Here is a 23,117-nt window from a genome sequence, read left to right as displayed (position 1 = left end):
AATAGTGAACCTGACTGCAGTTTTGTATCGGAGGGGGAAAATGGCGTAAGAGAGGCAAGAGAAAAAGTATCGACCAGGCGCTGTGAGGAAGCTACAGGTAAAAGACCTGTATGGCGGTGGCTTCTATAGGAAGAATATTGTGGAAAGAGTTGCGCGAGGGGTGTGTACAAGTCGCTTCCAGCGACGAGGTAGACGCTGGTAGCCTTTTTTACTTTTTTCTTTTTTGTGACGTCAAAGGACAGCAGCAAACCACTTGAAAACTTTGGGTATTTCAACGGTCAAATAAGATGAATGAGGCAATAAAAACATATTGCGAGAAGAAGCGCACCACTCGAAGGAAGACTACATTTTTTAAACCATGACTGAAAATGAAAGAGGATATGAATTTTATACAAAGTATTGCCCTATTAAAGTTCACCTGTAGCACGCTCAGCAATTACTCACCACAGATGGAACATTGTGTCGTCTACATATAAAGTTCTGAAGGACACTGAATCCTGGTAAATTTCAAAGTGATGGAACATCGTATTGCAAAGTAAAAAAGCAAAATATACGAATTGAGAAGAATCAAAATGGCGGTGTTACGGAGACGTCATAGCGCAACACTGAAGCGACTGTTAGTGCAGAACAAGCTCACGATGACATCTGGGGAGTAGCGTTTCAACAGCGCTTCAGAAATCTGTCTATCAGCAGCGTTTCGCCTTTCCACGCACAAGTTGCTGAGAAACGAGTAACTTGTTCCGGAATGAAGGCACGAAAGAAGAAAGACATGGATTTGCTCGGTGAAATACAGTTTCATTTCCTCCGTCTGTTAGACTAAACAGCGGTAAAGGTCAAAATACTAGGGCGCAATTTATCCTCGTCATCTTCTATAGAACAACGGTGCTGTCATTTAGCTCCGGAAGGGACAACTGCGCACTATTTTTAGATGCAGGGAAGACGGCGAGAGAGTGGCATGGACGAATGGTGGTAAAAGGGCAAAGGTCGCCCCTTCTCTCTCAACTTATGTCCTTCTCCTCCTCTTTGGTTTGCTGCTTTACTGATTGCGTTTCACCCGGAAGTCTTGGTTCCTCATACACTCGTCAATTTACAAGTTCCGATAATTACACTTCACTTATGCTTTCTATTACAGCATTCATGAAATAGCAGTAGCCTATATAATGTAATAACACTCGCGATCGAGTCAGACATCAGGTGAGTGAGTCATGCAAATGTAGGCTTACCTTCTAAGGCGTATACTAAGCAAAGCAGCTAATTTGACATCCACGATGGCTTCGCTATGTCGCGTCAGCTTTCGTCGTACTCAATAACGTTTCCATTGCAACGCTACTGTCATCAACATTACTTACCATCATTGCCATCACCGTCATCATAACTGCAGTGATTCTATTGGACGCTGCAGTACCTACCACCCCTCCGAAATAAATTTTGGATTGCCCAATACTGCTCGGCTACTGGGGCATGTACCCACGAATACACATTCCCCCTCCCCCTTGGAAGCTTCGTACCCCCACCCCCCGAGGTCGATTTTTATGGAAGCTACTGACAGACACGCATATAATCACACAGTCACGTCTCTCAGATCACTCTGGTCTGAACGGTTCGAGAGTATTTATTCTACTCTCAGCTTCGCGGTATTATCCTCTTGATTCAGTGAGTCCGCAACACTATTTCAAGAAAAGTTTTGTAAGAGGTATAAATCAGGGCTAAAGTATACCTCGACACCACCGTCTAACCATTTAAACCATATAATATACAGATCACTGAGGCTATACCTTCCACGGTAGCTGAGTGTATAATAAGGTGTAGGGGTGCGTTCCAAGGAAGAGCACACACACACATACATTGGATGGTGATGGGGTGGGCGATTCACCGCCGCTGAGACGGTACACTGCCCTATTTCGCGTTGGGGGAGGATGAAGAGATGATGATGGGGCTTTCAAAGAGCCGTCGCCAGACCGGTGGAGCACAAGTACTCCGCCAGAAGACGAAGGCCCTGCGTCTGGTGGGCAGCGTTCGACCACGGACCGAGGATCTTCGCTAGGTTGAACGGCCGCTTGTCAATGCGTTGCATAGAGAGTTCCATTAGGGCACGCTCGTGGTGGTATTGCCCACAAGCCAGGATGACGTGGCCGAGGTCGCCGTGCACTCCACAAGTGGCGCAGAGGGAAGACGAGGTGGAGCCGAGACGGTGTTGAAAGGCAGGTGTAAAGGCAACGTTGAGCCTCATGCGGTGGAAGAGAGCAGTTAAGGAGCGCGGTAGTCGCGGAGGAAGGGCGAGAGAAAGCGTGGGGTCTACATCAGAGAGAAGGGAGTGAGCTATGTCATGCTCCCACTGAGCCTGCATCTTGGGACCGGTGAGTGTCGAGAGGAGGTGTCTTCGGTCGCCCGACGACATCATTATCGGGGAAACAGCTGCGTGCTGATGGGCGTTCAATGCGGCTCTGTCTGCTTCTTCGTTGCCGCTGATACCGACATGGCCGGGGATCCACTGCAATACTACAGTGTGCCCTACAATGGTCGCCTTCTTATAAGCGTGCAGGATGTCAAAGACAACAGGACCGAGAAGTCCACGTATCCCCAAGTTGGCCACACACTGGAGCGCGGGTCTTGAGTCTGTAAAGACGACCCAGGACTGAGCTGGACTGGCTGATATTTTTTGCATAGCAAATAGAATGGCGTAAAGCTCGGCACACGTAGACGATGTTCTGTGAGAAAGACGGTGACCACAGGAGACTGACTGAGATGGAATGACAAATGCCGAGGACGATCCACCCCGAGTAGATGACCCGGAAGAGCACAGTCCACAGTGTTGCCTAGGAAAGAGCCTAGGAATCATCCACGGGAACAACTGGCCGAGCGGCCCGTGCGCCGCGCATTTATTAGCGCATAAAAAACTGATGGCATTTGACATGGTGCCGCTCGCAGCAGGGCTCCCCCTCCCCTTCGAGTGTCTGAGCCGGGTATCGAAGACAGGTTGAGTGAGCATGCCCAGGAGACAGCGCGACGGCGCTTGGGCGCCGGGTGCAGAGGTCATACTGGGGAGCAAGGAAGCGCAGGAAGCGGTGCAGGAGAGTCGGACTACACGTAGGCGGGCTTCACGTGGTCCAACGAGACCAGCTGTTTGTGTCCCGTAACGTCCAGGGTAATAGTTATGTTGGACTGGGACAGCACGCGGAAGGGGCCGTCGCAGTGAGGGACCAGGGGACGGAGAACAGCGTCACGACACAGGAGGGCACGCGTGCAGGACATAAGGCCTTCGGGAACGAAAACCGGGACGGATGTGTACTGCCACGGAGGAGTCGGAGCAGGCTGACGGAAGAAGCGTCGGAGGTTGTGGACATAGTCGGCTGGGTGCACGGGCTGTTCGGGGTTCCGGGCGACCAGGAGTCAGCGGGTAAACGGAGGGTCAGGCCGAAAACGATCTCGGCAGTAGAGAATGCGAGGTCGTGCTTCAAGGCAGAGCGAATGCCAAGTAAGACAAGGGGCAGATGGTCAACCCAATGAGTCCTAGCCTGCTGAGCGGTGAGGGTAGTCTTCAGCTGACGGTGAAAACGCTCGACCAAATCGTTTGCAGCAGGGTAGTACGCTTTGGTCCGCAGTCGCTTGAAGAGGGCACTCTGGAACTGCCGGCCCTGGTCGGTGGCAATGCGAGCTGGGCAGCCGTACCGAGCGATCCAGGCAGAGAGTATATACGGCGTGCTCCTCGGTATCGGCAATCGCGTCGGTGAGCCGCTTCCGGTGAGCTGTAGGTGCTGAAACCGGGCAAGGGAAAGGGATGAACGGGTGTCTTGGTGGGACGCGTGATCTTGGCTTTCTGGCAAGCAATGCAAGCCCTCGTCCAACGGCGAGCGTCGGTGTTGATTCCCGGCGACACAAAGTGAGATGAAAACAGTCGCTGCGTGGCACGAATGCATAAAAGGCTGGTGTTGTGGAGATCTCGAAAGGTAGTGAAACGCAGGGAAGGCGGCAGTACGGACGTGGGACGGGGCTAGAGACGTCGCACATTATGTCAGATAACGAAAAGGGTAGAGGCGCTTTCTGAAGTTGCAGGGAATGCTTGCCCGTGCCCGAGAGAAGCTGACAGAACGTATCATCTCCTGCTTGCGCTGCGGCCAGGGTGTCGAATGTCATGACTGCCGAACACGTGACACACTCGAGGCGTGACAGTGCGTCGGCCGCAGCGTTCTGGCCACCACGGACGAAGCGGATGTCGGTGGTGTACTCCGAGATGAGCAAAAGACGACGAAGATCAGTCGGGGAGTAGGTGTCAAACGTCAGGGGTTCGTGGTCCGTCAGAATGTGGAACTGCTGGCTTTCGAGGTAATGCTGAAAGTGCCTCACAGCGTAGTAGACGGCGAGGAGTTGACGGCTAAAGGCGCTATAGTTCTCTTCAGATGGCTTGAGCCGCTGAGAGAAGAAAGCCAAGGGGTCCCAATCATCACCCGACTATTGCTGCTGGAGAACGGCGCTAACGGCATGACAGGAGCTGTTTACCATGAGGCGGAAGAAATCAGCGCCGAGGACAGGGTGGGGCACGTCGGCGATTACGAAGACCCACTGAAAGAGTCTTCGCAGGTCGATGTCAATGGCCAGGGACCGCAGACCAAAGGTCGGGATGGATGAAGCGTTCACGGCTTGGAGGGTGGCAGAGGCTTTGCCGCGATTTCCATGGGCATCGCAGAAACAACGTTGAGGTACTTGGTAAGTTGCGACCGGGAAATACGGCCAAGTGCAAATCGTGCCTCAACTTGAGAGAACCAGGAACGGGGATTCTTGGCCCACACGGGAGTTGGCACCCGACGGCGTCGATCGACGAATGGTCAGCATCTTGGACCGGAGGGGACGCGTTCATTGAAACGTCGGGTCACCAGTTTGTACGAGAGTGTTCCAGGAAAGAGTCATCCACGGGAATCTACCATAACGGGAACAACTGGCCGAGCGTCCCGTAAAAGTAATGGCACTGGAGATGGTGCCGACAAAGCACTTCTCTGATACGTTTATACCATAAGCTTTTTGTACACCTCTACTCGTGCAGATTAATTTGTACCAGTAATTTAATTAAAAAAACAGCACGTAATACCGTGCTCTTTTAATGGCAGCGTTTTGTTCCAAATCTGCGCGTCCTCACTTGGAACGTTGCCTCCCGGGTGAAGACGACTTCACAGTATTTGCGAAGCCACGGTGTAACTTGCTCAATCATCCTGGCTGTGGTACATCCCAATGAAGGCTACTAGGAGATCCTGGCATGCTTTCTCTGGTGGGTACCATCTCCCTTGGTGCACCGAACCGCCAACCCAGAGCAGGATAAGCCACACTTTCCCCAAAACACCACCGCCATGGTGTCTTTACCAGTGTCTGTTCCCTAGGAAATGCACATTTCTTAGGTAGCTCCACTTGGTGACAATACACGTTTCTTGTTACGTGACGAGTAATCAACAACAGCTTTCCTCTACGGCTCACACCCACGCTCTGTGAATATGTTGTGTGCGTGCGTTTCCATTTCCTTATCGTGGTGATTATTGTTATTAAAGTAGGCATTGTTCAAGTCCCTTTTCGAATTTGTTGCAAACACACTTGAGTTGAGTTGATGAGAAAAGAAAAAAATGGAGAAATAGGCACTCATTACAGGAGCCGGCTACTCCAGATCACTTAGGAAAACACAAATGACTATCTACAATAAAACCAATGAGTGACAAAAACTCTCAGTCAGTCACTCACACACACTGTCCACACAAGCTGTCAGTCACACTCAACACTAGCAACAGTGTGTGATGTCCAGTTGGTGGACATCACACACTGCTGTCCATCGCGTCAAACGTTCCAAGAATGGGCCGCGTTCTTCATCATTGGCTCCTATTAAAAACACGAACATAGCACGAAGCAACTACTGGCGCTTTGAAATTAGTTCGCTTCATGGAGCTCGAGAAACTCCGCGCTATCGGCTCTAGTATTCCTGCCCCTACAATCGATAGAGAGATTCATTGCAGGATCTCATTCCAGAAGCGTTGTTCTACTTTTATTGGAAGAGGACATTTGAGGAGAAGAAGAAGAAAGATGAGGAAATGCTTCTTTTAGCCACCTCTTCCCTGCTTAGTTAATTTAAGGTACTCACCGTACTTCTTGCTCATCTTCTGCAACCACCGCGCTTTATTTTCCGCCATCCACATTCGATCTATCCGTGAAAGAGACGTCTTCCTTCCCCATATGATAATATGAGGAGGTGAAATTCGGTGAAAATGTAAGAAAGGAATTTCCACGAGCGCGTGCTTTTTCGCTTAATGGTCCAAGGTGTTATCTGTATTAAAGTGAAAGGTCAAATGATCATGGGGGGATATGTGATCCAGGTATTGTTCTCGATGAAAACAGCGGAAGATGCCACAATTAATCGATAAGTTACGGCGGCATAATGTTAGCTTAGTGAATGCGGTTAATGTGAGTCTACCCTCACTACCCGTATTTTACCCGCAAATCGCGAAACTGCGCGGGTATCCCAGCGTTCACCTCGAGTTATATGTATCACACGACGGGAAGGTATTTACGGTAAAGCTAGAAGGCCTGATTGGCTGCGGCGTGGGATAATCAGTGGCCAGATCAAAATATCCAAGTATAGAAATGAGCATAGCTGCTGGTCGTGCCTCTCAAAGACATCTTTCAAAGTAACAGCTTTGATTTCGTCATTGATGATCCACTCCCGTACTGCAACCAACTAAGGACCACCCTAGGCACCCAGGGCATTCAACAGAAAGTAGGCGTCAGTAATAATCCAAAATAGAAACGAAAGGAATGGGCGTAGCTTTTCTTCTTCTTCTTCTTCGAGAGAGAGAGTTACGAGAGAGAGGAACGCAACGGAGGGGGCGACGTGTGTGCAAACGTAAGCCCATTCTGTGAGGGAGACGCGAGCGTAAACTCAGCAATATGAACCAACCTTTGCATACAGGTTACAAAGAAAATCACCACGTGAGCTAAGGAGCCCAACCAGGAACATCCGAAAAGTCTTATCCATTTGCTATAAGGTGATGCCTGTGTTATTTTTCTTGTCAACTGCTTCCCGGTCCCACCTAGTATTGTAGTGGAATGAAACACAGGTCGGCATCAGCACCTGCTACAGTGAATGCTTAAACGTATGTTTTTCAACAGTGACTCAGCCACTCTTGCAGCCAAGTCCTCGGACACCCAGCTTCCAACATACTTCCATTATGGCCCCTGTGTCAACTGTGTCAACATACGTAGTGTTGACGGGAAATTTCTTCACGGGAGGTCAGGTTTCTCTATTCAACACCTGGGTGGAAGCTTTTTGGGGGTATCGCTGCATTAATTATTAGGAGAAAAACCAGTACAAGCACAACAGCAAGCGGCAGAGCAGACGGTTGTAACACTCGGTCGTCTTCCTCTTCCTACTCAAGTTAATATTAATAATGGGGGGTTTACGTCGCGAGACAACTGAGATCATGAGCGACGCCACAGCGGTCGGTCTGTGGGTTGCTTTCGCCCACCTGAGGGTTCTTTAACGTGCGATGAAAGCTCATCACGCGGCACCCCGTATTTAAACGTCCCTCACGGAAGACGGCGTGTCTAAGCAACTTGTACCCTGCCACCAAGTTGCTGGAGTCCTCGGTCGGGGTCGAACCCACGATCTCGGGATCACAAGGCGAACACGCTACCGACTGAGCCACTGAAGCCGGTTCGTACTCAGGTCCAAGACCAGTTGAGTAAGGGTGCCAAGTTCCACCGCAAGTTGGTGCGCGACGTATCTAGCGGTGTGGACCACAGGGAGAGGGCTAGATGCATCATAAAAGGAATAGCAGCCTAGGAAAGAGGATACAACGAACATGGGGGATCGTTACCCGTAGGTCTGATCCGGAACTTCTGGGAGGACGCATCAGGTGCAATTTTGCGAAAAGAAGGAAGATTTGTTCTGATGCCAAAGGGGATGTTCGAAGCTCAAAAGATACAAGTGCTACAGAAGAATTTCGTAGAGGCAGCTGTCAAGCGCACGTGACCGTTTTGTGCCGCCGCTTCGAGTTAGACACTCCGAACAAAGGAATCGATAAACGTGGACTTCCTAGACACATGTTTGCCGCCAAGACACACAAGCCGCAGTACCTTCTGAGATCGATCGTGACAGAGACATACGTGTCAGAGAATGGTATATCTGGGTTCCTAGAGGTAGACCTATCAAGATTGCACACCCGTGACATTTCCTTGCTGTGCAACTACTCTGAGATAGTGCGGCGGGAGAAAGTATGTATTGAGAAATGCATGTTTTCAGTGGACGTGGAGGACATTTTCTACTCAGTCCCACATGAGCTCTCTTCCCTCCGCAGGGGATTGTATTGAGTCAAAAGGTACGGCGGCTTTTCAGAATGAGTCTCGGTTGATGGCTTTCTTGAACTATTGGGATGTTAGCTCAAGTCCACATACATCAGAGTAGGGAGTACATTCAGAAGCATGGGATCTGTACTGGGCCCTCGGTCGCCCCTGACATCTTTCTGGCCAAGGGGAATCACAACATCCAGAAACGGCTTGAACACTCCGGTACCATGGTGTTTAGACACCTGGATGACTATTTAGTCTTTCATGGTGAACATCGTGTCAACAACGTTTCAGGGGTGTTGGACATGTTTAGTGACAGTGCTTCAGGACTCACGTTCACCCAAGAGGCTATTGCTACTATGCTACCGGAGGCAGCATCCTGTTTCTGGACCTAGAGCTGAGAACCTCCTGTCAACTCCACGTAAGTTGCACGTGTAAGCCGCGGACAAAGAAGGGGCGACTACTCGTGCCTTAAGACGGCCAGATCATACGTACCTCCAAGTGACGTTCATCCGACAAGCCTGTTGAAAACTGGGTATCCTGAGCACCTAGTTGCAAGAGCGCCACTGGCGAGAGCGGACCAGTTGTCGTGCTTTACATATACCGGAAGAAAGTGGCCACGAGATTGAAGGCACCGGGGTGTTCTCAGCGCCGAAAAAGCTCCGGAAGCTGTGTTCGATTGTGCGAGATCCCCCAAAAGTGTGAGTGGTAAACCCCAGTGAGAAGTGCACTTAGATGACAGATGAAAACTTTGAACGCCAGGTATTACTCAAAGTCAACGAAAGTACCTTAGCTGTATGATAAATATTCTGCCTTTTTTGTTACAAAACTGTCTTCTCGGAATTCGCTGTTATAGAATAGTTATAGAATTGGAATGATCACGTAAGCCAAATTGTGATTTCATGCAACTTGTTCGTATTGCCAGCAAACGTATCGGGTATCGCGATGCTCCGTTACCTCGATATCGGTATTCCTCTGTCTATTTTTTACTCAGGTAACGAGTATCGCCGTTTCAGTAACGGGTACAGCATTGATTAAGTCCGTCCAGGTGCTTGTTCAAAGTTTTAATCTGACGAATAGATAATTAATTTATAGGTCGGACGCGCGTTTTTCCAGTTACACGCATTAACACGTATGTTAATATATCAGCATGTAGTGTCATGAGCAAACATTGAGGATTAAAAAATAAACGACTTCCTTTGCTTGCTCCCACCTAACCTATTGTAAGGAAAATAACTGAAGTAGCAACACGTAAATTCCCGTGAAATACATACAAGACCCCGATTTACTATGACGAGCTCTTTTCGGATCTTTCTCAACGGCAGGCACCTATAAATGTCGCAGCTCTCTCTCGCTTTTTACAACTTTTACGATGAACGTCGGGTTGTTTTACTAAGAAGTGCGCTTCGTCTACTATTCAAGGCAGAGGTCGCAGTAAAAACGACACTATACGACCCTCGAATCGGGCGATGCGAGTACATTAAATTTCCTTTCACCTTCCTCCACTGTTCTTTTTTTTAGTTTCAATCCAAGTGAACTCGAACTTTGTTATTTTCGTTTCTTTGACATGTGTACAGCGCCAGGGTACTTATCACCGTAACGTCAATACATCGAGCTCTGCACCTATGCCGAAAACCGTTAGGAGTCTAATGGAACTTGTCCCCGTAACATCGATACGTCGAATTCGCTATCTGTGTCGATAACCTTAAGGAAACATGTCTCTGTGACATCGATACGTCACATTCGGCACCCATACCAAAAACATTCACGAACGTAAGGAACTTGTCCCCATAACGTCAATACATCAGATTTGGCACCCTTGCCGAAGACTTTCAGGAATGTAAGGGAACTTGTCCCCATAACGTCGATACGTCACATGCAGCACATATGCCGAAAACGTTGGAGAATGTTAGGGAACTTGTCGCCATAACATCGATACGTCAGATTTGGCACCTATACCAGAAACATCCACGAACGTAAGGAACTTGTCCACATAGCGTCAATACATCAGATTTGGCGCCCTTGCCGAAGACTTTCAGGAATGTAAAGGAACTTGTCCCCATAAAATCGATACGTCACATTCAGCATATATGCCGAAAAGCTTGAAGAATGTTTGGGGGACTTGTCGCCATAACGTCGATACGTCAGGTTTGGCACCTATGTCAAAAACATTCACGAACGTAAGGAACTTGTCCCCATAACGTCAATACATCAGATTTGGCACCCTTGCCGAAGACTTTCAGGAATGTACGGAAACTTGTACCCATAAAATCAATACGTCAGATTTGGCACCTATGTCAAAAACATTCACGAACGTAAGGAACTTGTCCACATAGCGTCAATACATCAGATTTGGCGCCCTTGCCGAAGACTTTCAGGAATGTAAAGGAACTTGTCCCCATAAAATCGATACGTCACATTCAGCATATATGCCGAAAAGCTTGAAGAATGTTTGGGGGACTTGTCGCCATAACGTCGATACGTCAGGTTTGGCACCTATGTCAAAAACATTCACGAACGTAAGGAACTTGTCCCCATAACGTCAATACATCAGATTTGGCACCCTTGCCGAAGACTTTCAGGAATGTAAGGGAACTTGTCCCCATAACGTTGATACGTCACATTCAGCATATATGCCGAAAAGCTTGAAGAATGTTTGGGGGACTTGTCGCCATAACGTCGATACGTCAGGTTTGGCACCTATGTCAAAAACATTCACGAACGTAAGGAACTTGTCCCCATAACGTCAATACATCAGATTTGGCACCCTTGCCGAAGACTTTCAGGAATGTAAGGGAACTTGTCCCCATAACGTTGATACGTCACATGCAGCACATATGCCGAAAACGTTGGAGAATGTTAAGGAACTTGTCGCCATAACATCGATACGTCAGATTTGGCACCTATACCAGAAACATCCACGAACGTAAGGAACTTGTCCACATAGCGTCAATACATCAGATTTGGCGCCCTTGCCGAAGACTTTCAGGAATGTAAAGGAACTTGTCCCCATAAAATCGATACGTCACATTCAGCATATATGCCGAAAAGCTTGAAGAATGTTTGGGGGACTTGTCGCCATAACGTCGATACGTCAGGTTTGGCACCTATGTCAAAAACATTCACGAACGTAAGGAACTTGTCCACATAGCGTCAATACATCAGATTTGGCGCCCTTGCCGAAGACTTTCAGGAATGTAAAGGAACTTGTCCCCATAAAATCGATACGTCACATTCAGCATATATGCCGAAAAGCTTGAAGAATGTTTGGGGGACTTGTCGCCATAACGTCGATACGTCAGGTTTGGCACCTATGTCAAAAACATTCACGAACGTAAGGAACTTGTCCACATAGCGTCAATACATCAGATTTGGCGCCCTTGCCGAAGACTTTCAGGAATGTAAAGGAACTTGTCCCCATAAAATCGATACGTCACATTCAGCATATATGCCGAAAAGCTTGAAGAATGTTTGGGGGACTTGTCGCCATAACGTCGATACGTCAGGTTTGGCACCTATGTCAAAAACATTCACGAACGTAAGGAACTTGTCCACATAGCGTCAATACATCAGATTTGGCGCCCTTGCCGAAGACTTTCAGGAATGTAAAGGAACTTGTCCCCATAAAATCGATACGTCACATTCAGCATATATGCCGAAAAGCTTGAAGAATGTTTGGGGGACTTGTCGCCATAACGTCGATACGTCAGGTTTGGCACCTATGTCAAAAACATTCACGAACGTAAGGAACTTGTCCCCATAACGTCAATACATCAGATTTGGCACCCTTGCCGAAGACTTTCAGGAATGTAAGGGAACTTGTCCCCATAACGTTGATACGTCACATGCAGCACATATGCCGAAAACGTTGGAGAATGTTAAGGAACTTGTCGCCATAACATCGATACGTCAGATTTGGCACCTATACCAGAAACATCCACGAACGTAAGGAACTTGTCCACATAGCGTCAATACATCAGATTTGGCGCCCTTGCCGAAGACTTTCAGGAATGTAAAGGAACTTGTCCCCATAAAATCGATACGTCACATTCAGCATATATGCCGAAAAGCTTGAAGAATGTTTGGGGGACTTGTCGCCATAACGTCGATACGTCAGGTTTGGCACCTATGTCAAAAACATTCACGAACGTAAGGAACTTGTCCCCATAACGTCAATACATCAGATTTGGCACCCTTGCCGAAGACTTTCAGGAATGTACGGGAACTTGTCCCCATAAAATCAATACGTCAGGTTTGGCACCTATGTCAAAAACATTCACGAACGTAAGGAACTTGTCCCCATAACATTAATACATCAGATTTGGCACCCTTGCCGAAGACTTTCAGGAATGTACGGGAACTTGTCCCCATAACATCGATACGTCAGATTTGGCACCTATGTCAAAAACATTCACGAACGTAAGGAACTTGTCCCCATAACATCGATACGTTACATGCAGCACATATACCGAAGACCTTGAAGAATATTAGGGAAGTTATCGCCATAACATCGATACGTCAGATTTGTGGCACGTATAAAGTAGTAAACTAGTATAAACTAATAAACATGCACTAACGACGCTCGTTAAAAGGCGATGTGGCTGTAAGGTTCCCCAAAAGTTGGGAACAAACGGCTGTCCCAGATGGTCTTCTCCCTTTCGATTACGGCGTTGTTGTGGCGTTAATGTTGGCACTCGTCGGTCGGACTTTCCTTCATTGGTGGACGCCACTTTTTCCCTGTCCGCCAAATTTATGGTTGGAGTTTTTGATTTCTGTCGGAGGGCATCTCTTTGAATTTATGATTTGCCGAGAAAGCCGCTGCAGTGAGGTTTTCCTTTGTCGACTTAAAGGACACCCAAAATTCTCTGCGTGTCGCTTGCAAATAATGTATTTACATGTCCTTCCCGCGAGCTTCTTTAATTCCCAACATTCGCAACACAGAGAAAGTGTTAAGACGCACTGACCAGTTTATACGATCCAGCACGAACTATGCTGCATTTAATATTGTCTGCCACACGGGAAACCTGTGCGAAATATTATAGGATCTTTTCTAACGAAATGTCTTTCGCTTTCATCTAAAGAAGAAGAAAAAAAAGCACGGTCGCATAAAGTGCATGAAGAGGCCTGACATCCTTCTTGCTTACTGCCGAATTCTAAGCCGTCTCAGCTGAGCGGACTCCACATTTAGCGCCGAAGCCAATCAACGCCAAGTTTAAAGCTACAATCCTCTCACAAAAGCGGGCTATGTCTAACGCTTTGTTTTTCTCTCCATCTTCTCTGGCTCCTTCCCGAGGGACTTTTCCCCTATGAGTCCCTCTATTATTCGTTTTTCCTTTTCTCGCCAAAAATGATCTCCCGCTTATCAGCTCGCCTTCCTCCTCGGATACGCTCGCCTGGCGAAAAATTGGCAGGAAAAGAGATAGAAGCAAAGAAGAAAAAAGGAATGGAGAGGAAACAAAACGATGAACGTTGCTCCCAATGGTTCCCCGGACGGGGATGAGGAGGCTCGCCATTTAAGGAAAAGATCGATAGAAAGGGAGCCACAAAATGAAGTTGTTTCGTATAAAACAGTGAAGAAGCAATTGCTAATAAATGTTTTCTCCGTGAAGCTTATTATTACCCCGTATACGCGGTTGGCACAGACATCCCATGTTAGTGCCGCTAAGCAACTGAGCCTATGAGCGTGGACCGATGGAGAGAGTGGACAGCACGAAGGAGGGGTTAGTATGCGTCCTGGGCAAACTTCAGGGGGAACTGTGCCGACATTCGTCTGGAAAGTCATCAGTCAACTTGATATTTCGGAAGATAATCGCTGTCCTCTGTTGCAGTGATTGATTGATTGATTGATTTGCGAGACAAACGTTGCAAGTTTGTGCTCTCGGGCAGAAACTGTTGGTGAGACATCCACGTTTTATAAACATTCTTTTCTGAGTAAGCTGAGACATATTTCCAGACTGCCCACGTAAATTTCTCCGCGCAATGTTCCAATTTCGTTAGGACTTCGCAGCGAACATGAATTAGTGAATAAATCTCCACCAACCTTTAACTCGTTCATATTCTTTATGGTTTTGAATAGTGTTTCGCACAGGACACATCAGTGGACGAAAGACTGCGGAATGGGGTTCAATAAACGGGCAAAAAGTCGACAAGTCAATAGATGTTAACTGAACAGCACACGTGGTGTTGTGGATCGAAATTGTCGACTTGTCGACATGCGCGATCAGAATGAGGAAGTGTGTTGTGTGGGAGAGATTTACTAGACGGATTTCACATGGTACTATACAACAAGCACAACACACACATAACATACACAACACAAGATCAACGATACAGGGCGATGCAAATTGCGGATATTATTGCGGAGTGTTCGTACTCACCTGCTTGGGTTCCCTTATTTTCAAGGCGCGTTGCCATTGAAGGGCTCGTTAAGAAATGTCAAAATAAATGGAAATTAGGCTTCAATGACAAAGCTATGTTGTTGTTGTTTGTGTGTGAAGTTTCGCAAAAGATGAAATGTTAATAAGAAAACCTATGCACAGAAAGTGCAAACATTACCGCAGAATTTAGAATTAAAAAAAAAAGTATTTTCTTGCAGACACTTCACAGGTGTCGTGATATCCCGCGTGCCATGGGGAATATTTTGTGTCATGTTGCACGTCCCCCGAGAAATGCAAATTAATTTTTTCTCTCCCATAACAGGGTCGTTCAATTACTCGCGGCCTTTGGACGTCGTAAGCGTGACGTCTCTCTGTGTTCTGTTGTTGACAGTGGGAAGTATATGGCTAGAAAATTCATTACCCGCTATCTCTCTCTCTCACACACAGCCTCTGAATTTCACAGTTTAGAAAGAAAAAAATTAAAACTTTGTGCTTGCGCGACAAGTTCTCGCGTAATATGTTTGTTATCGGTTAATCACTTTAGCGTAAGAGAATGCCTGCACCACGCTTTAGAATTCAATGACATACCTTCGCTGCCCTCGGGGAGGGTATCGAAAGAAAGAAACAATAAGAAAGAGAGGGCGGTCTGCCTGCCGAGACGGGCGGCAAGTTGCCACAGAGAGAGAAAAAAGAAAGAAAACGGGACAGATAGCACGACGCTCTTGGTGTTTTCGCTGCGCTTCACAGAGACAAACTTTTTACTAAATTGTCTGTTCCTGATGCACGGTAATCAAATCGAAATCGCTTAGAGGTCCGGTTGATTGTTGAGCTCCAAAGGAAACTTTCTATTTTTGTTGTTGTTGTTGAGCGAGGAGATAAAACATCTGCAAGAAGTCTCCAGTTGAATTTCGTGATAAAAGAGAATATCGGCTTTGCTATGTTGATACTTGCGAATAAGTTACTCTGAACGTTGACAAAAGAATTCACACTCAATTTTCCAATTATACGGTTGTTTATTTTGATACACTCCAGTTCTCATTCACGTAGACTTGGAAGCTTCGAATCTTTCGCAGGCCGTCCTTCCAAAGCTGAGTAATGTTGATAATGTATTGAACATGTTCTACATAGTGTTTCCATACGATAGGTCGTTTGAAGCCACCATTTATATATCTTCACCGCATCTGTAGCCTTGCAGTACATTTCACTTCAAACAGACCAACTTTTGCAGTCTTTTTGTGAATTGACCACTTTTGGTAGGAAGTTTGTAAGGTGGTGGTGGTGGTGGTGATAGGGCTTGCCGTTGTCGGCCTCACGTATGTGGGCAACGTCACGACTGACGCCCTGGGGGAATGTACGTCCTGGGCCGACTTCTAAGGGAACTGTGCCGACTTATGTCTGAAAGCGTCTGAGGAAAACCCAGGAAAAACCCCAGACAGCACAGCCGGTACCGGGATTCGAACCCGGGTACCTCCCAGTCTCGACGTGACATGGCCAGCACGCTAACCACTGAGCCACGGGAGCTGGTAAGTTTGTAAGGCAGGCATGAGAGAATCAACTGGAAGTCGTCCAACCACAGTTGATATGGGCAATGAGTTTCAATAAATAAATGCGCACGAGATGTTGTCCTTGGGCTTTTGTTCTAGGGCCATCGTTTGATGTGAGCTGGTAGATGCAAATAATTGAACGATTATGATAAGGAAACACATCGCGTGATATTACGAGAGAGTGCTTTTTTTACATTTTAATACGTTCCATATCAATCGAAAACAGAATCTCAGCAAGCCTGTAACGAATCGCACGATGTAGACTGCTTGCACATGATGTTGAAAGGAGGGGTCTGTTTACTTTGGCAGGAAAAGTCAGCCAGAAAGGACGGCTTGCTATTCCTTGGTAAATAATTTCTTAGTGGCTAGACAAGTTCCTGGAATAGTCAGAGTCATGACGTTGTGATCTGACTGCTTTCTTAATGCAAGCAACTCCCCTGGCTAAGGGTCCACTATATCTGCGGTCACATAGTTCAATTCTGCGTTAGCCGACTTTAAAAATTCGGCCACCAATCTCATTAGTCTTTCTAATGTGGATGTACGATCATTTTTGTAACGTGTGTAGATCTTGCGCACAATTTTTGTACCTCTGAGACCGCTCTCATATCCCCAGAAATGACCATGTCTATCATATCGAAACGCAGAGGTTACGATATCATTCAGCGGGTCTTTTTCAGAACATCTTCGATTGAAATCCTTACATACTGGTTTAATTAGGATAATAAAAATATCGAATGTACAACTGTGTGTATCTATTCTTTGCATCTGTGGGCTGGAAGTTGATTGAGTAATTAGTTACTTAATAAAAATTGTATCCTTTCTATGGGTAAATGCGGTGATTGTCGGTGGGGTCATCGGATAACTGAGAGTACATTTTAGACTTTCAAGCCCAGAATCTTGTTCCTACAACCAGTTTCAACTGGCTGGTATAACATCCCAGGCAACCCAGTACCGGCATATCTTACGACGTTGCCCTCGACATTCTGAGCTAGCCATCCCCCGACCTTACGAGCATCGAAAGTCCGCGATACTTGAACGCACCAATGCTTCGGACAGTTGCTCACTGCCGAGGAATTAGGCGACCGTCTCAGCTTCTTTGATTGGTGTCTCTCCTCCGAGAGCTCTTCCTCCAGCGTTACCCTCTCTCTCTCCGGCTTGGCACAACACGCAGACAAGATTATGAAGATTACCGGACCGTCTGTCGCGGACCTCGCAGCCCCTGATTGGCACGCTCTCCCGTCAACCGTCGGCCCCTAACCAGAGTATACACTTCTGTTTCCGCCGTCCAACTCTGATAATCTACGCGGTGATTGTCGGCGTGCGCGGGGTCGTCGCCCGGTCAAGTGAGGTAGCGCAGGTGACCGTTGAGAGGGGTCATCAAGATCGTGCAACTAGGTTTAATCGCCAACCCTCGGCCAGAACCCATAATACTTTTATTACTCTTTTCATTTGGCGATCTAATATGTTCCTTAGAGGCCGCTCTCTATATTTTTCTGCAAAACTCTGCGTTCGTTTTGTAGATGTGGTACCTCTTTGCACCTCATGGGCACGCCTAGACATCATATTAAAAGGTTATCTTATGCTCATTTTTGTGCGCCAATATTGTAACCTCAATTCGGGTTTATTATGTAAAAGAGAGTCGAAAACTCTTGCTGAACCGATCCACGTCGTTCGCATCATGTTTGGCGCGTTTTGCTTTTCCAGATGCTAATTATCTCCTCCATTCGTCTCGTTTCAGAGCCGATCCTCCCAGAAGCCACGTCCTTCCCCACCACCACCGTCACGTCCGCAGTACACCCGGTCCCGTCACTCGTTCTCCGTCGACTGCGGTGACGTCCTCCCACACCCGCGACTCTTGGGCACCCCACGTCAGGCTCTAGCAACCGTCGCCCAAGACCCGCCTGACACTCACCGACTCGTCCTTCTTGGTAACGCTCGCGTTGGTAAGTCAGCCATATTGCACCGCTTCCTCTACGACCAGTTCCTGCACGACTACTCTGCGACCGTCGAAGAATTTCACCGGGGCGATTTTGACGTGGGAAATAATACAACTGTCTCTCTGGACGTCCTGGACACGGGAGGCTCCTTTGAATTCCCGGCGATGCGACGCCTCGCCATCACGTCAGGCGACGCCTTCGTCCTGGTTTACTCCATAGACGACTCAGACTCCTTCGAGGCAGTCAGGAGGTTCAGGGATGATGTCCTCGAGGCGAGACGCCGAGTGCCGATAGTCATCGTCGGAAACAAGCTCGACCTGGAAGACTGCAGAAACGTCCGCAAAGAGATGGTAGAAGCTTTAGTGTGCATGGACTGGGAGCACGGCTTTGTAGAGTGCTCGGCAAAGACCGGAGAAGGAGTTCAAGAGATATTTAAAGAGCTGCTCGCACAAGCAAATTTCACAAAGAAAGTGGCTAAAGCAACGCAGCACCGGCGGATGTCGCTGCCAGTTAACTCGCTCGGTCCGATGAGAGAACCACTCAGTCCTGGACTCAAGCCCAAGGCTGCAAGGAAACGAAACAGTTGTGCTGTGTCGTAAACAATGACGTTGCGTTCCTGCAGGTCGTCAGCGATGATGCTCAATGACCGACAGTGGGACCGTCTTAGCAGGACTGGGACTGTTCTGTGCTCACATCGGAAGGGACGGCTCACTTGTAACGCCATACTGTTGAATGTATTTGTTGACACCAGGGCCGGCCAGGGGAGTTGACATCTCTTTCCCTCTATACCCTCTTCCCTCTGAAAGTCGAACCCCGGCCACCTAGATATTCTGTACGGCCCTGAGTACTTTCAATCAATCATGATCCGCTTGTCCTGTTGCAACTTCGAGGACATCAGGAAGAATTCAGTGAAACATGTTCACCTGTTCTGTCCATCCCTCAGGTAAAAATTTGAACGGGAAATATGTAACTCATCTTCTGTTTCCTGTTGCACAGAGGGCTTTATTCATTGTCGTCCCTTCGCTACCTCTCTCAAGTGAAAAGAACACCGGACGACTTTCCTTAGATGTGTACTTAAGACGTGTATCGTAATGTACGTAAAGAGGACGTAATCATCAGGAATGGTTCTTAAACAATTACAGTCTGCGATGCATATTCCACGCGGAACACAGCTAGTGAAACTAGAAAAGTGACATTTCATCCTTGTACAGTAATTTCTTTAGCGCCGGCAGGACCGTGGACGACATTATGGTCCCCTCCATGATGGCCTTTAGATGGCCACAGCAAGCGCTCCCGTCGTCACGGTCATATGTTGCCCAGTATTTACATGTCCTTTAAGCGCCCACCCGTTTAGTGAACTCATGCATACTTTGGGTTGATTGGAGGCGCGCAGAGGGATGTTGACAACCAGTCGAGCTAGAACTTTCGGCTCTCTCTTCTTTGTCCACGCTATACAACCGACAGACAGTCGAGTGGATTAGACAACAAGCCGTCCTCTCATTAAGTCCAAACTGTTAGAGAGAGCAACATTCGTGGGGCGTATCTCAAACTAATTACAGACCGAGTACCGCATGGAAGGGAGAACCTCGTATGTCCTCAAAGTCGGGATTTGTTTCGAAAAGAAAAAAAGATACCTCTCGATTATAGACAGCAACGGAGATCTACGGTATATGGCGGCTGTTCCTGGGCTATTCAAGTTATTCACACTTAAGCGTGATTCAGCTCGAGCAATTTCAAAGCATGGATATCAAATAGTAGTGTTTTTGAGATTCCTTAATGCAGCACGAGGTAGGTAGAACAGAGGCCGGGTTCTACCCGAAAACCATTCAGCCATTGGTGTTTGCTGTCTTCGTATCTTTGACGTCAGAGTGGTGTATTTTCGTGGTTTGCGGTGTGGATACGTTTCCGTATGAGAGTGTAAATCATATTTTTAATTCTTTTCAATATCCGTTCGTGACGTGTGGAAAAGTGGGATAATGGAGGTGACTGTCGAAAAATGGTTGTGTACCCATTTAAAGGGAAAGGGGCGAGATGGTATACGCCGGTAACAAACCCGAGACAGAAGACCAGAACCCAGGTACTTCCTTCTCTCAGCAAGTTGTTCAAGGCTCTCGTTATCGTTAAAAGGTTGCTGTGTTTGAGAACATGTTCCCCTGTCTCGGGTTTGTTTGTAATCAGCTTTCATTCTAAGCATTTAGTCAGTGTCCACTGTATATAGTCAGTCAAGACCGGTGGTTTTCAAGCACCTTCTCAATCGGGAAATGTCTCCCAGTTCAGCCATTTGTAATAATATCCATATGGCCCAACAACGGTTGCTGGCAATAATGTCGTCGTGTTCTCGTATATCATAGCGTTGTGAATGTTATCCGTGCGTTACGTAAAGGGTATTGCGCAACCTCAATTTTGAAGCAGCGCGGGAAGAATGTGAGCATTTCTTTCATACCAAAATGGTAACGTTGCCAATTCCTTTACTGCAAAGAACACCTGATCGTCAGCGCTTTTTCTGCCTCGAAATCAACTAGAACCGCATAGAAAGAAACAACCTTCTGAAATCGCTGAAGCCACCTTGGTAACTACCTAACAGCGATATTCCTAATAATGATACATCTCTTCTTCCATAGCTATAAATATATGATATATATATATATAAACGTCCAGGGGTATACCATTAGAGCAAAGAAGAAAACCTGCGGAGCCATAAATTTCAGAGTCGTTCTTTCAGTGTCGATCGATGTCCTCCATACATTCAATGCGACTCCGCAACTTTCATCCCAATTAATATTACAATTTTCCATCGAGGCGAATCAATTAAAATTTACGATAATGATTGTTATTCTAAAGCGTTCCGTCACCACAGGACTACGTCGAAGGGTGCCTTGATACTCGGAAGTATCGTAGAAGACAACTATAAGATTCATCAATTTCGTTAACGAAACATTTTGCAAATGCTTCACAATGTGCGTCAGACTGACATGTTTCGGTTTTTCAATGTCGAAGTTAAAGTAGTAAGCAAAACACGATATGCCTAATTAATCCTGAATTTCATATCTCGAAATCTATAAATTACTAGTCGTCTGTGCATAGCTAAAGATGGGCACCCATATGACATTTTTATTTTTTTTTTTTTGTCATTTGATATGGTGGTTCAGGAGCGGTCGTCATACCCCAGGCAGACGTTAACCTCGGGACAGCTCTTGCTTTCACACCGCGTCCACCTGGCCCTTAAAAATCGAAAGGTTCGAATCCCTCCCTTATCCTTAAATATTTTAGTCTGAAACTGATCACATCACACTAATCTTTCAGATATATTGATTATAAATGCGATATGACCATTTAGAGGACCACGCGTGGCAAGATTATGTGCAGGCAATGGAAAAGTATACAAGAAGAATGCACGGTACTAAAATTTGAATGGTATGAATAAAGATTGATGTCACATCATACCAGAAGACCGGATTGATACACAAAGAGAAACCCATCCCAAGTGCTTACAACTGTCTTCTGCGTAAAGAATCTCAAGCAGCCATCTTGAACCCACTCCTAACTTTATGCAACATTTTCCTGGTGATATATGAAACAAGATTTCACCTTCTTGTACAGTGTTCGTGTGGTTTACGGCTCTCCGTATGTTGTCTTCCAGAGCAATCGTGTGAACAAAAAAAATGATATTCAGTGTTCTTCATTTCTAAAATGGAGCTATAAATTTGTAACAGCAGCGATTTGAGAGTCCAAACGTCGCGCTGTATACATTTATGTACCGTATAGGTGTACTTGTAAGGCTTGTAAACTGGATGTAAACATTCCATCTTTTAATCATTGAAACTCCCTCGATTGACAAAAAAAAAATTATTTTTATTATCTTGAAACTCTCCATTCATCATCTCAAAATAAAGCTGATGTCGTTGTTGTTTTATTATGTGCGTAATCTTCAATGATCCACTACATATATTTAACGAGCTTCAATAAAAACATGTTTCCTTTTCGTCCTCTGTTGTTGCGTTGTTTTCTGAGTACCATGTCTGACATATTGAATTAATTTCTATGTGAACGTATTGTTCCGAACATGTTCAGAGCATGTCATGGCGCTGCTGAAATCGCAACAATTGGAATATTTTGTAGTGGATGAGGCAGTTCAACATAGAAGGACAAGCACGTCAAAGCTTCACGCAGTCCAGTTGCATACTTCAGTTCGGCAAGCAGAGACCCACTGCTGGTGCCTTTTTTTCAACTGCCATTATTGAATTGCAGTCGAATTCGGTTGTACAAAAGCTCGTTACTTTCAAGACACTTTGAAGTCACAATTGGAATTCGCTATCAAAGAAATACCAAGAGTGTCAAGTTGCAGTACCAAAAGGCTGTATTACCTCGCAGGAACAACTGCCCAATTACTATCGGATATGCTGCCCAGTTTCTTTCCTTTTTTTCTCTCTTTTTTAGCACATTACCTCCAATACTGAACAGGCGCTCTACAGAAGCGACAGAATTTTCTGTAATATTTCTCCTTATCGTTACGCTAACCTCATGAAGAGCTATTAATATTTTACGTGCCCTCTCTGGCTACGGCTTTATCCTGCCTGATCAATGGTTTACCCTTCAGGACAACACATCGCTTCATGCCAATCCCTTCCCAAGAGGGACATGCATGTCCTGAATATCTCAGACGCTAAAGCAGGGGCCTCGAACTCAAATTGACCTTAGTCCACACCATGGAGGGCCGCGCAGAAAAGAAATCACTGTAATTACGTAAAGTACCCTAAACAGCATAAAATAAAAATTAATATATAAATACAAACATAAAAATATATAAAATAAGAATGCAAAAATTAATAAATAAATAAATATATTTTAATTTTACACACACAAAAAGGAGCGGTGTAGTTATTGTGGAGCCGGATGGTGTGCAAAATGCATTACTGAAAAACTCTACTTGAGACAGCAAGAGC

General features: G+C 46.4%; 1 protein-coding gene across 1 annotated transcript in view; it reads left to right on the top strand.

Moving 5' to 3' along the window:
- Positions 1–22,157, top strand: part of LOC135392185 (ras-related protein Rap-2c-like) — a 37,250-nt gene extending 15,093 nt beyond the window's left edge. Inside the window, exon 2 of the mRNA XM_064622885.1 lies at positions 17,976–22,157. Coding sequence (XP_064478955.1) covers positions 17,976–18,773 — 798 coding nt within the window. The 3' untranslated portion in view covers positions 18,774–22,157. The remainder of the gene's footprint in view (positions 1–17,975) is intronic.
- The last annotated feature ends 960 nt before the right edge of the window (positions 22,158–23,117 follow it).

The sequence above is a fragment of the Ornithodoros turicata genome, chromosome 4, assembly GCF_037126465.1.
Source record: "Ornithodoros turicata isolate Travis chromosome 4, ASM3712646v1, whole genome shotgun sequence".
NCBI lineage: Eukaryota > Metazoa > Arthropoda > Arachnida > Ixodida > Argasidae > Ornithodoros > Ornithodoros turicata.
This window is presented reverse-complemented; position numbering and strand designations above follow the sequence as displayed.